Raw genomic sequence first — 14,529 nt, 5'->3', positions numbered from 1 at the left:
GAAATCTTTTTGGATTTCCAATATTGTCAAGTCAGATTTGAGGATACAGGTCTCCTTCAGATGTGGGACAGGCGTAAGCAGAAGAGAAGACAGATGATTGGTTGGATACTAATGCGGGTTTAAGTATTTATACAACTCGAGGAAACTAGACTCCTAATTATTTTGCTTGGGAACTTGTAGAAGGTCTTCACATGCTTCATACTCCACAACTCAGGCAGACTCTTTTCAACTTGAACTCTTAGAGCTGTACTTACAATTTGACTTGTGCTTTCTTGTGGACAGCTCTTCTAGCGCAAGCAACATGATGACAAAGCAAGACCTAGAAGCCATCGAGAACCAGATATCCACCATCCAAGTAAGTTCCCATGGAGAGACGGTCAACCCGGTACTTGCCCATGGCAAGTTCAAAACTGTGGAGACGAAGATGACTAAGCGCAACTGGGGATGGCTTCTGTCTGGATTCATCTCCTTAAACATCATGCTCCTGGGAATTGCCATGGTGTGCGGAAGTGTCTTCAACAAGATCCAGATCACCTCGTCCCATCTTCAGATTTTCCTCATCTTGCTTGTCATTCTCACCACCATATGGATGGTTTACTACAAAGTCCATACGTCGAGGGTGTACCACGCAGTGCTCTACAAAGACAGTCACGCTGGGCCAGTTTGGCTGAGAGGTGAGTCTTCATTCTTATGTTTCAATCCAGTTGAAAACAAATGGCTTAGAATCAAATTCCAGTTTCTGAAAGGACATTTGGGTTCTTAAAAATCGTGTAGTCTCAAGTGCTTATATTCTCCTTGTGTCTTCACCAGGTGGACTGGTTCTGTTTGGCGTCTGCAGTGTAATCATGGATATTTTCAAGATTAGTTATTACGTGGGTCGTATACACTGCGAGTCGCCTGTGAAAATAGCCTTCCCTGCTGTGCAAGCTCTGTTTGTCATTGTGCAGGTAGGTTAAAACGATAAAAAACAGTTTTAGGTTGTTTGTTCTTGTATTTCTAGATCATTTAAACGTACCCTCTTCTTTATTCCAGACATACATCCTCTGGGTTCATGCAAAAGACTGTGTGCAGATACAGCAAATCATCACAAGGTGAGTTATAATCTTGTCTTTTGCTTTCTTGACCTCAGCATCTAGTCTTGAAGGTCTGACAAATGTAGGCAAATGATCACACCCTTTCAGAACTGTAAAGGAAATGCGTTTTTTGTAACCACAATGACTTCTGAGAGCTGTATGACTTCTCGGAGTGAAGCAATGAGCATACATTTTTAAGTTAGCTCAAGGAAATGTTTGCCAGACTGAATGTTTGATAGGATAACAGCATGTGCATTGATTCTTGTGTTGAGTGTACACATCTTTGAAACATGGCTGCTACTACTGTATAGTAATATTTACTCTCTCATTTCAGTTGTGGTCTGATGTTGACGTTGTCTACGAACCTCATAATTTGGATGACGGCAGTGACAGAGGAGTCGCTCCATCAAACGGTGGCTCCAGCCGACCCTTCATACAACAGTACCTCAAACGACGAACACAAAATCGATGTTACATCAAAAGGTGCTTAATCATATTGCACACTGTTGAGACTTGTGTATGGCTTTTGTATTCTCTGGTAAAGTTAGAAGTCAAGCTGCTGTTCTGACATTAAACACCCTCAATATGCTTATTTTGAAGATTAAGAAGATTCTATTGACATTCTCTGTTGCTTACTTTCAGGCCGGGCTGGAGGGAGCGAATGCGAGTGTAGCCATAACATGTGCGATGTCTTTGAGAAGGCTTACTACTACCTGTACCCCTTCAACATCGAGTACAGCCTCTTCGCATCAGCCATGGCCTACGTCATGTGGAAAAACGTTGGCCGCCAGATGGACGAACACCATAGCCACAATCTGCGCTTTAGCCTGTGGGACGTTCTAATTGGTCCAGTTGCGGGCCTGTTGGTTCTGGTGGCGGGCCTGGCTACATTTGTGGTGTACGAAGTGGACGTGGCCAAAGAAGATCCAAAAAAGAAGGAGGAAGCTCTGACAATGCATTACATCATGAACATAGTTGCCATCCTTCTGATGTCCATCACGACTCTGATCGGTTGTATAATCTTCCGGATGGATAAGAGGGAGCAGGTGTCTGGGAAGAACCCTACGCGGAGTCTGGATGTTGGACTGCTTGTGGGAGCATCCTTGGGCCAGTTCCTTATCTGTTACTTCACCATAGTAGCTGTTCTGGCATCAGGAGCCCAGGGGCACATAAATGGGCTTAACCTGACTAATTCTATTCTGACTGTGATCCAGTTGTGCCTACAGAATGCCTTCCTCATCAAGGGTCTCCATCGGGAGCCTTTCAAAGAGACTGAGACAACCACCGTTTTCGCCAACGTCATGGCTGTAAGAGAGAGAGACCCTGAGAGACGGAGCAGCTCTATTGTCCCAGCTCACACGCTACCCATCCCGTTGACGTTGCTTCAGGGGCGACTCTCCTGGAAGAGGAGGATCCTTAAGGAGACCTGTGCCTTCCTGCTGTTCTGCAATGTCATTGTAAGTACCTGACTCCATATTCTTTATTGAGTTAGAGGTAGGGTTGCAAACAGGTGGAAATTTCTAGAAAATTTCAGAGTTTGGAAACTTCACAGGATATTTCCGAAACTTAACTCTAAACCCAACCCTAACATTTTCCATCACTTTACAATCGTTCTTATTTGCCATAATTCTGTGGTTAGCTATTGGCAAGCCACTCCAAATCCAAGTTTTGTTCCATTATGAATGCATCATATGCGTGTATGCCTCCTGAACTTTTTGCTTTAACATATCACAATCAAAACTCAGTTTTAAATCTAATTCTGTACATTGCATTTCTGTTTGTAGCTTTGGATCATGCCTGCCTTTGGAGCCCGGCCTCAGTTTGACAACACCGTTGGATCAGACATTTATGAATTCCAAACTTGGGCAGCGGTTGTGAATATTGGAATGCCGTTTGGGATCTTCTACCGTATGCACTCAGTGGCTAGTTTGTTCGAGGTGTGCCTCGCCTCATAAGTCAACCTGATCACTCAGGAACTGTATAAGCTTATGCACATAGCTTTGTAAAATGTATATATTTTTTATAGTATATTTTTATGTGAAAGAAATTTTAGTATTTTTATTAAATTTTTACTGTATAAATACATTTATGTGTATGTATGAGTGTGTGTGGAGATATAGACCATGTTGAGCTGAAATCTTTTTTAAATATGTGAATGATGTCCCAATATCATCTGAAATATGGCCTAATCCTGTTACAGGCTGTTATTTATTCGACTGTTAGCAATGCAATGAAATCCTCTGGAAGTATTACCAGAGATCTGCTTTTTTTTTCACTTGTAAATTCTGGTCACTATGTACCCAGATTAAAACGAGCAAACAGATTACTCTACTCTCTCTGTTCTTTTTATGCTTTCCTTATGGATAAATGAAGTCTGAACAGGAAACATGACACAATGACAAGCATGTTTTTGTACTCTATATCCTCTCAATATATTTGGACAAGTTTTGCACAAATACACAAACATTAAAATACATGTACAAACGCAATGTCTTGATCTGTTCCACAAGCTCTCTTATAAATACTGCCACAAATGAAGAAAAACATTCTGGTTACAGTCATCGGCACTTTAAACAATATGATGCACATCAGCAGAAATTCAGTAACCATAAGCTAATCGTTCTGCCATTTGACAACATTGGATAGTTTCATATTTTTCATACACATAGATAGCGTTTCTATCTTAAACATCAAGCTGTATTTACAGTATCTCATTAGCAAAACTGATATGCAGACAAAAATAGAGATATTGGTATACCATCAAACAACTGCTATATAATTCCTTTTTTTTTTTTTTTTTTTTTTTTTTTTTACATTTTCATGTATATGAATACTGGTGGAGTTAATCTAAACCAGCTTTTGATTTTCTGTTCATTTCCCTTCCAGCTATTCTTTTTACCTGACACAACTATAATGAAATTTGGGAGCATGTACAGTTGAAGTCAAACGCTTACATACACCTTGCAAAATGTTAATTATTTTACCAAAATAAGAGGGATCATACAAAATGCATGGTATTTTGTTATTCAGTAGTGATCTGAATAAGATATTTCACATAAAAGATGTTTACATATAGCCCACAAGAAAAAAAAAACAATAGCTGAATTTATAAAAATAACCCTGTTTAAAAGTTTACATACACTGTCTGCTGTTCCTCAGAAAAGTCCTTGAGGTCCCACAGATTCTTTGGTTTTTCAGCATTTTTGTGTATTTGAACCCTTTCCAGCAATGACTGTATGATTTTGAGATCCATCTTTTCACACTAAGGACAACTAAAGGGCTCATATGCAACTATTAAAGAAGGTTCAAACACTCAATGAAGCTCCAGAAGGAAAGGAAAATCCATGCATTAACAGCTGGGGGGGGGGGGGGTAATTGAGGTAAATTAACTTATTTTGTAGCCTCTGAAGGGCAGTACTGAATAAAACAAAACAAAACAAAACATGATATTTAGGCAAATTAAGAAAAAATTACATATTTCCATTCTGTTCAAAAGTTTTCACTCCTGTCTCTTAAAGCATATTTTTTCCTTCTGGAGCATCAGTGAGCGTTTGATCCAACCTTGAGTTCCTCAGTTGTCCTCAGTGTGAAAAGATGGATCTCAAAATCATACAGTCATTGTTGGAAAGGGTTCAAATACACAAATATGCTGAAAAATCAAAGAATTTGTGGGACCTGAAGGATGTTTTTGAAGAACAGCAGCCAGTTTAACTGTTCAGGACAAACACTGGACTGAAAAACTATCACTAAACAAAAAACAGCTGTGGATCATTCAGGTAAAAACACAGTATTAAGAATCAAGTGTATTTAATCTTTTGAACGGGGTCATTTTTTATATAAGTTCAACTATTATTTTCTGTTGTGGACTATATGTAAATGCAGATTCTGCAAGGTGTATGTAAACTTTTGACCTTAACTGTGTGTAAACACGTTCTTACAGATAACAAAAAGGAGGATTTAGCAAGATCGCCCTCTTGTGGTGATGATAATACAATCTAGAGGTCAATGCTTCTAATCTAACAAATTTTTCACAAGGTTTTTGATACTATAAATAGCATTCCTTCTTATAACAAGCACCTTGTTCCTATAAAAACCACAGTGACAGAGTTTCACATGTCTGGGCTGCCTAAGCTGATGTCCACAGTATGCTTTTACTATCGGAGCGCATGGTTTATATTTAGACGCTTTATCATCTGTACACCAGCCAGAGCAAACAGACTGCTGATAGGCCGCCCGGCAGCTATGGGCACTTCTCGTGGAGTCTCACAGTCTATAATGTGTCGCCTCTTCTCAAGGGAAGTGGAACGGGTTAAAGCAAAACGACAAGGCAAGATGAAGTCTGCGGGTTCTCAGTGACCAACAGGTTATAGCTCTTTCTTACATCCTCTGGATCTCGAATAGACGCACGTCGGTGTCGTACCAGATGGGAGGATCCACATTACTACAGTGAAAAGACAGAACAATGTTAAACTCACAACCATATTTTTTATTTACCTGAATTGAGTTAAACATGCCAAAAACATATGCTGAACATATTTTACCTCCAAATCAAAAGGAAAATAGTTCTGTTGTTCCAAACCCATTAGGCCTTTCTTCATCTTTGGAACACAAATTAAGATATTTTTGATGAAATCTAAGAGCAATGCAACTGACGTTGACGTTCAAGGCCCAGGAAGGTAGTAAGGACATTGTTAAAACAGTCCATGTGACATCAATGGTTTAACCATAATTTTAATTTAATTGTTTTGTTTGCGCACAACAAGTATTCTTGTAGCTTTCTAAAAGTACGTTTGAACGACTTATGTCACACAGACTATTTTAAAGATGTCCTTACTAACTTTCTGGGCCTTGAACATGTCAGTTGTGTTGCTGTCAATGGAGGGTCAGAAAGCTCTAGGATTTCATCAAAAATATCTTCTGTTGAGAAGATGAACAAAGGTCTTACGGGTTTGGGCCGACATGAGGGTGAGTAATTAATGACAGAATTTACATTTTTGGGTGAACTATCCCTCTAACAAAGGCTTCAAAAATCCCTTTAATAAAGGCATAAATAAAGGCACTCACAAGGAAAACCCAGCACAAACTGTAATGTCATACTTACCGGAGGTAAATGACTCCCCACATGTATGTGCGAAACCACATGGCAGTTCCTGCATTGGCCTGGTATTTCCTGATGAGAATGGGATGGGGCACAGGCAGCAGACCCACTAGAGTGCCGTGCTGAAGGAACTTCAGGATCTCAGATTCATCCGTTAGACCCCTAATTTCAGAACATAATGTAACATTTCACAACAGCAAATCAAACTACATTCATGCATCAATGACGAACTCTTCTCTTACTTGTCAATGCAGATTTTTTCCACCTGTGGCACCAGCACTTGCAACAAACGCATGATGGTCTGCAGTGGAAGTTTGCTCTTCCAGGACAGGACCTGTTATATGAGTCAGGACAATAGGTGAAGAAAGCTCTTCTGGGCTTTTTTATTCTTGAAATGGTTAATTTAGGGTTGCAATAAATGTCTCTGTTATGTACATAACCCTTGTTCCCTGAAGGAGGGAATGGAGATGTCACGTCGGAATGAACCGATGAATTGGGATCTCACCTGAGAGCCCTATCACCTTTGAGTGTAACACAATGAGCCAATGCCCATTGGTGTATAAGCTTTGCATCATGCACCCCGTCCTGCACGGCGGGTATATCAGGAAAAGCGTGTGCAATCGTACATTCGTTTTTTTTCGCTGATAAGCCGAAACGATATATATCGAATATATCGGAATTACGACCTATGCTATCAATGTCAAATGCAGAAACATTAATTCATGCGTTCATGACCTCAAGGGTAGATTATTGTAATGCTTTATTGGGTGGCTGTTCTGCACGCTTAATAAACAAACTCCAGCTGGTCCAAAATGCAGCAGCTAGAGTTCTTACTAGAACTAGAAAGTATGACCATATTAGCCCGGTTCTGTCAGCACTGCATTGGCTCCCTATAAAACATTGTATCGATTTTAAAATCTTGCTTATTACTTATAAAGCCCTCAATGGTTTAGCTCCTCAGTACTTGAGCGAGCTCCTATCGCATTATAGTCCCTCACCTCCGCTGCGTTCTCAAAATTCTGGCAATTTGATAATACCTAGAATATCAAAATCAACTGCCGGTGGCAGATCATTTTCTTATTTAGCGCCTAAACTCTGGAACAATCTACCTAACACTGTTCGGGAGGCAGACACACTCTGTCAGTTTAAATCTAGATTAAAGACACATCTCTTTAACCTGGCTTACACATAAAACATTAACACATTCCTATAATTCAAATCCGTTAAAGGATTGTTAGGCTGCATTAATTAGGTCAGCCGGAACCGAAAACACCTCCCATAACATCTGATGCACTCGTTGCATCGTAAAAAGAATGGCATCTATGCTAATATTAGTCTGTTTCATTCTTATTCCGAGGTCACCGTAGCCACCAGACCCAGCCTGTATCTGGATCAGATGGTCACTGCAGTCCCCCGGATCCAGTCCGCACCAGCTTAGATCATGGATCACCACCTGGAGATGACTTCAATAGCCGTGGATGTCAACCAGATGAGCTCCAGAGACGGATCATCACTAAAGACCTCGCCAACCTAGACGGCCATCGGCGCTACACCACAGGAACCTGATGAGTTCTCTACAATCAGACATTACAGGCTTAGACAGAGTGTCCATAACTGCTGTTCCGTACAGTGAGACATTTGGAAAACACTGGGAAAGCGTATCCCTGTAAGGGAACTCTACAGAGACCATATCCTACACGCAGGAGGTATTATGTGGAAATTAATCATATGAACTAGCCAATAAGGGCAGTACAACATATGGAATGTTCTTGTGGTAGACTGAGCCTAGCTTGGGTGAGACCAATACCGAGCAGAGACTGCAGATTCTGCCACCTGAAGGGGGAATCCTAACACATAGTTTAGCATAGGGGCTGACCTCGGACACACACACAAGTGTTAGACCTGGCATCTGGCACTCTGCCATGCCTGACTGCCGAGGGTGCTCACCTGTGAAGCCAGTAAGCGCACATATCCCTTTTGTAGAGGGAATGGCAAGCGTGATAGACACCAAGCGGGTCCTTGTGTAACTGGCTATTTGAAGCGAGTACACACGAGGACACAGGCTCTTTACGGAGATTACAGAATCTCGCAAACGTGTTAGGTGTCACCCAGTCTGTAGTTCTACAGATATCTGCTATTGAGGCACCACGGGATAATGCCCAGGAGGAATAAACACTCTTTGTAGAGTGAGCCCTCACCCTTAGGGGGCATGGCTGGTCCTGAGCTTGATAAGCCAGGACTACAGCATCTACTATCCAGTGGGCAAGCCTCTGTTTGGAGACAGCCTTTCCCTTCTGCTGTCCCCCACAATGAGAGCATGACTCATCCACGAACAATAATCATGACTGTCAGATGCAACCAAAGAGCGACCACATCCAGAAACACAGGTGTGTTTTTTTGAAAAAAGGAAGAAGTGCTGAAGCCCCGAACTGCACAGGAGAGGTCGCAGCGTGACAGGCAGCTTTAGAAAACTGCAGCGTGCTTCCCTTTGGGGCTCTTTATGAGCTGCAGCAGCATGGAAGCGACCTGATGCGTCATAACACCAACACTCGTTGAACTCTCCGGTGACGAGTAGCACAAACACTTCGCTCCGAAGCAAAAAGCTGAATGTGCAATTGGATGCATTTTGTTACACTTTAAGGTGATAGGGCTCTGAGGTGAGATCCCAATTTGTCGGTTCGGTCCGACATGACGTCGAACGTGACCGACTAAAGGGAACTAAAAAATATTTTGTTCTATATTGTTAAGTACGCTACTTTGCCAAAACTATTTGGACAGCCCCTTTCTAATGAACAGGTTTGACTACTTTAGTAATTTCCATGAGTACAAATTTGAATGTTTAAAGGGGTCATCGGATGCCCATTTTCCACAAGTTCATATGAATCTTTAGAGTCTTAATAAAAAGTCCCTAATATACTTTGGTTAAAAATTTTCAGTAGTAGTGTAAAAAAACACCATTTTCCCTTTTCAAGCTCTGCAAAATATCAGCTCATTTTATTGCATGGGCCCTTTAAATGAAAATGAGGTCTGCTCGCCCCGCCCCCCTCTGCTGTGGGATTACAAGGTGTAATGTTTACTTTAGCCACATTTAGTCGTGTTTAGCCGCATTTAGCGGTGTTTATCGGTGAAACTTGCCAACAAGCACATAATTTAGAAAGGCCATTTGCAAAGATGCATCAAAAACCCGTGTGTTGGTGGTTGTGTACACAAACTACCAACACACATTAATGTTCAAACAACATGTAAATACTAGTTTTGCATCCGATGACCCCTTTAAGCATGTAATGATATTCTAGGGAATTTTGTGATTCTAATTTTATAGCTACAGTTTGGACAGGACCCTTTTCTATTCTATCATTACAATGCCTCTGTGTATTATACAAGGTTCAAAAATAAATGATTGATTCAGTCAGTGTGAAAGAACTTGCCGGGTCTGCATTAAGCCAAGTCCTAATCCCAATTGAACACCTCTGGTGTGACTTTAAATGCAAACTTTGAGACAAAAACCCATCACCAAACACCAATGACTTGTCCAAAAGGGTACAGTCATTTTAGACACTTCCCTAACATTTGCAACAGAGATGGAAAAACATTTTTTTTTTAAATACATGAATTATGTTTCCATCTTTGTTGCCACAGTTTTGGAAGTGCCTTTTTCTGTTCTAAAGAAGGGGGTGTCCCAATAAGTTTGTCCATATATTGTATGTACAAGTCATTGGTGTTTGGTGATGAGTTTTTGGCTCAAGGTCTGCATTTAAATTCACACCAGAGGTGTTCAATTGGGATTAGGACCACACACATTCTTCCACACTGACTGAATGAACCTTGTCTTATACACAGAGGCATTGTCATGTTAGAATATAAAAGGGTCATTTCCAAACTGTTACTATAAAATTAGAAGCACACAATTCCCTAGAATATCATTATATGCTTAAACATTAAAATATGTACTAATGGAAATTACTAAAGTAGTCAAACCTGTTCAGTAGAAGGGGGTGTCCCACTACTTTTGGCAATATAGTGTACATCTAAGTTTAACAGATTATCATAAAACAAGAAAGAATGTAGGACTAGTTTTTAAGTAATACATTTTTGGGGCTTATATTACAACTTCATTGTCCACCTAAATGACAAATTTTCATCATATTTCTGTTATTTCTGAATGAGGCTAGACACTCATTGCATGCTGTACCCAATCAGTGTTATTAAGATGTTACATATGCAAATAAGAACATCAATGGTTTATAAATGTAGAATGTGAAATTTCAAATTACGACCCAGGAACCAGAGCACAGTGATTGTTCAAAACATGAAATAAAATAACAGGATTATGTTACAGGACTAAGACTTCCAAAAAAGGAAAAATCTGTCATCATTTACTCACTCTCATGTTTTTACAAACCTGTATGCTATTTTAAAATAAACAGAGAACATTTGAAGAAACTATGTATTTTAGTCATGTCTGTCAAGGTGTTCCTTTTGTGTTCCATGGAACATACAGGTTCGGAATGATGTGAGGAAGAGTAAATAATGACCAGTTTCATTTATGGGTAAACAGTTTCCTTAACTCAAGGTTTAAAAATAACCCTTGTAGGACACTGGTTAGGATAACTGTGATGATGAAGGTCTTCTTACCCAGTCTGGTTTGGGATTCCAGTGGCTAATGACAGATGAGGATGAGCTGGACAGGCGTCTCCTTGCCATCTCTGCCTCAGTGTAGAAGACATCCTGGGAAGAAGCATTACTGTTGTTATTACCTTCATTTGAAGAGCTAGTCATGGATGTAATTGTGTGTCCGGTCCTCTAACCTCATTGTCTCTTCCTGAGATGGACTCTGTGTCGCTGGTTCCAGCAGCAGTGCTGTGTTCTGGGGTTTGTGGGGATTCTATCTGTGTCACAGCTACCATAGTACCGTCTTCTGAAACCTGGGACTTCTCCGTCAGTTTATCGATGCCTAAAGAGAGTTAGCATGTCTTTCAAAAGAACTCACACAAAGTGCCACTGTCTCATAGTAACTGGTTTTTACTAATACTAACACAAATGAGTAAAGCTACCTGGCATGGCCACCAGACTGGTCTTCAAAGTGCCGGGCTCAGCTGGCACAGCTGGCCGTGAGCCTTCCATGGACACTGTTTCCTGCGAGCTGGTGCGAGAAATTGCATCTGGAGATTTCCGCTTCCTCTGCAAAGCCTTCTGAATGGTGGTGGAGTCGGATGGCAGGTTGGCCAGCTGATGGAAGACGTTGCGCTTCCGAATGATGGCGTACACCAAATTACAGTTACCTGATTAAAACATTCAGAGTTGACGACAAGATTTGTAAATGAACAGAGTCCGAGGCAAAAATAGACCAAATTCAAGATAAAGAAGCAGAAAATTCCATTGCACAATTAAGGGGGAGGAGGTGTTTGGGGGCGTAGTCTAATGCTGATACATGGCCAAAGTTTCAAAAAACGATTTGGACTTATGATGGCATATATTTGTGCCAAATATTCTCCTAGGTTTGTATAAGTTTTGGAAAGTTTCGAACAAGGCTCATCATTAGGTCATGAAGGGTGGAATTCCTTGTTCGGGCACCTTGTTTGGAAAAGAATGCGCGCACACACAGCAAGAGCAAGAGAAGAATGCCTCCAAAGAAGTTTGAATAAATAAGTAAATAAGTAATAGCAACTTTACATGGCAGCTTAATCTAATGTTAACCTAGAAAAATGTGCACTATTGAAGTGAAGCGTGGAGTGTGGAAGCTGAACAGTAGCGTGCTCACTTCCTGACAGACGGAGGCGCCAGTGCGGTCACTAGCTTGGTCATACAGACAAGAGTAATACATCTTTTGAATCTGTAGAGAGTAAAGACTCTACTGTTCTTTGTGTACATTCAAAATAACAACAAAGATTATGTATCTTCAGGGGAGAAGACGAGTTAGTGTCGCTGACTTCATCTCTTAAGCCGAAAACAAAGAAAGGACTAGTTCATCAATAGATTATTAAGTTAATGCAGCCTTTACCTTATTGTTTTACCCTGACACATTCATAATTATTATATTCTGCCGGTGTGGTGTGCCAAGCTTTTTGTGTGTGCTTGAGAGTTTTCTTAGGCTATGTAGGCAATTAAAGGCTCATTATTATGACTGAAACGGTTTATTAATAAACGTGCCATTAGTCAACTAATCCCTTACAATGACTTTGAATGTAAGGGAAAGATAACCTTGTTTAGCTTCACAAATAACCCAGAGTTACATGAACAGTGGATGCAGTTTGTTTTTCTGGGGCAGCAACGGAGTTTTGCAAGTGTGTTTGGTTGTTCCAGTCATTTCGGTGACAAATGGTTTATAAACAAGGCCTAGTTCGATGTTGGGTTTGCACAACCTTTGACACTGAAAAGATGGAGCAGTCCCAGCAATATAAGATCCCTTTCATGAGTCAGAACCACGAAAGGGAGGTAAGTAAAAGTGCATTCAATTTCTGTGTTTTACTGGCAATTTGTGTGTATGTGTTCGCGACTCGTTAGCTCTGCCCACGGCTCGCCTCCAGAAGCTCGGCTATTTTTAGAGAGATGCATAAAGCTATATCTTTCTTTATCTTTTATAAATCTGATAAAATGAAAGATTCTTCAGATATATGAAAGGTGCAATACTACTCTATAGGTACAAAAGAATAACATGAGATTGGTCAAAAAAAATCTGTTTAGTTCCCTTTACACTAAATCTATTATGGCTTTTGTGATAAAAGTGAAATGTGAAAATGAAATGTCATTTGTGACATTGCATCAATTCTTTTTACCCGATTTGGCAGCATTGCATATTATAACAAATCACTTATCTGCTATGTTTATGTATGCAATGCCCAAACAGAGACATCGTTTGGATTAGTCACCATTGAAACTGCACACACACACACTGAGAAAATTCTGGACACAAATTCTGTTTTCATAAACATTAACATGCAGATACGACAAAGATATGGCATCTTTGAATGGCATTAAACTGTGTAAATAATATAAATGCCAAACAACATATGAAGCTTCTTTTTCACCTCAGTAGTGTAAAGATGGGTTTTCTTGATATTGATCAAATGTTATTGTTAACAGTCTATAGTATTCTGATTAACTGAATTAATTGGCTAATTTTAAGTATTTGACATAAAAGACAACACAGATACATTTAAATAGTTGCCACACGTACAAGAGTTCCCATTAATTATTTTGCAGAAGTACCACATGGACGTGGAGTTGGCAGAATAGCAAGAGAATGTCTAAAACTAAAAAAAATTCTGGCAAAGATGAACGAGAGTGATGATCTTACCATCAAACTGATACTGAATGATATTATTGAAGGCCTCCAGCAAGAAGAAGACCAGATGGTGGTTCTGAGGTGCAGAAAACAGGAACCAGTTGGTGGAGAATGCCTCCAGGAGATGAAGGAGTTTGTTGGCCGCAACCATGGAAAGACTCTTCAGGTAGGGAGACACTAAACAAGGACAAGGCATTATGTGACAGAGGACACAAAGAACAGAGCGCTGTCTGTCAGGCAACCAATCTACACAGATGAAACTTTCTGGAGTGTTTTTTACAGTAAGCATTAATTCGACATTAATCTGACTATTCCATTTCAAACAAACCCTTTTTGATCTCAGGAAACCGATTCTCTTTGATGAGAATGGCCTCGCCCTAAGTGGGATAAATCATTTGTCTCTTACCACATGAAAAGTGTCAAACAGAGTTTTCTGGCGTAACAACAGATTAAATCTGAATCCAAGTAAAGCCCTGTGCAAACCAAGACACTCTTAATACTCACCATTCACCACAATAGTGAGCAGACAGTCATAGAGAGGCTGTAAACGCTGATGGCCACTGGTTATTATCTTGTGGAAAACCTTAAAACATAACCGATTTTTAGATTCAGAGATTTAAAACAACTCTAGTTTGGAACCAGACATAAACATAACTTTTATGTGAACTGTAAAACTAAGGAAGACATGTGTCTCACCACGATGAGCAGGTCAGCATGTGTGCCCGTGAACACAGGGATATCCATAGGGACATGAACTGAGTACGGCTTGTTCAGACGCACACCAAAGTTCCTCTCTCCACTCAGCAGCAGCAGAATGAAGACGCCGATGTGCATGAGACCGACCCGTGCTGAAGTAATAACAACATCAAGACCTCATGTCGGAATTTACATGTCATTTACATAGAGATCTTAAAAGGTACAGTAACAAAAAACAGGCTGTTTGATTTTAAGTGTCAGTCAGGCTGAAAAATATTCATAAAAACAATTCCCAGACAGAACATGTACGTCTACAAGATGTCTGTTAAAGATCTCTTGATCTGGAAAGCATCTGCTGTGTACAAACATCTAACAGA

General features: G+C 40.3%; 2 protein-coding genes across 2 annotated transcripts in view; one reads left to right on the top strand and one right to left on the bottom strand.

Moving 5' to 3' along the window:
* The first annotated feature begins 287 nt into the window (after window positions 1-287).
* otop2 (otopetrin 2) lies at window positions 288-3,312 on the top strand. Its single transcript, XM_073843380.1, has 6 exons — window positions 288-674; window positions 811-947; window positions 1,033-1,091; window positions 1,408-1,556; window positions 1,716-2,530; window positions 2,858-3,312. Exons 1-6 carry the CDS (start codon window positions 302-304, stop codon window positions 3,026-3,028), a joined length of 1,704 nt encoding a protein of 567 aa, XP_073699481.1. The 5' UTR covers window positions 288-301; the 3' UTR covers window positions 3,029-3,312.
* Window positions 3,313-3,484: 172 nt separating this feature from the next.
* The window catches only part of hid1a (HID1 domain containing a), a 28,655-nt gene continuing 17,610 nt past the window's right edge, over window positions 3,485-14,529 (bottom strand). The window contains exons 11-19 of the mRNA XM_073843379.1: window positions 14,153-14,304; window positions 13,961-14,039; window positions 13,469-13,633; window positions 11,226-11,453; window positions 10,980-11,125; window positions 10,807-10,899; window positions 6,414-6,505; window positions 6,175-6,333; window positions 3,485-5,514 (exon numbers count right to left, since the gene is read on the bottom strand). Of these exons, the coding sequence (XP_073699480.1) occupies window positions 5,451-5,514; window positions 6,175-6,333; window positions 6,414-6,505; window positions 10,807-10,899; window positions 10,980-11,125; window positions 11,226-11,453; window positions 13,469-13,633; window positions 13,961-14,039; window positions 14,153-14,304 (1,178 nt within the window). The 3' untranslated portion in view covers window positions 3,485-5,450. The remainder of the gene's footprint in view (window positions 5,515-6,174; window positions 6,334-6,413; window positions 6,506-10,806; window positions 10,900-10,979; window positions 11,126-11,225; window positions 11,454-13,468; window positions 13,634-13,960; window positions 14,040-14,152; window positions 14,305-14,529) is intronic.

This window comes from Garra rufa, chromosome 1 (genome assembly GCF_049309525.1).
Source record: "Garra rufa chromosome 1, GarRuf1.0, whole genome shotgun sequence".
In the NCBI taxonomy this organism is placed as follows: Eukaryota; Metazoa; Chordata; class Actinopteri; order Cypriniformes; family Cyprinidae; genus Garra; species Garra rufa.
Note: the sequence above shows the minus strand (reverse complement) of the source record. Positions and strands in the feature narration are given on the sequence as shown.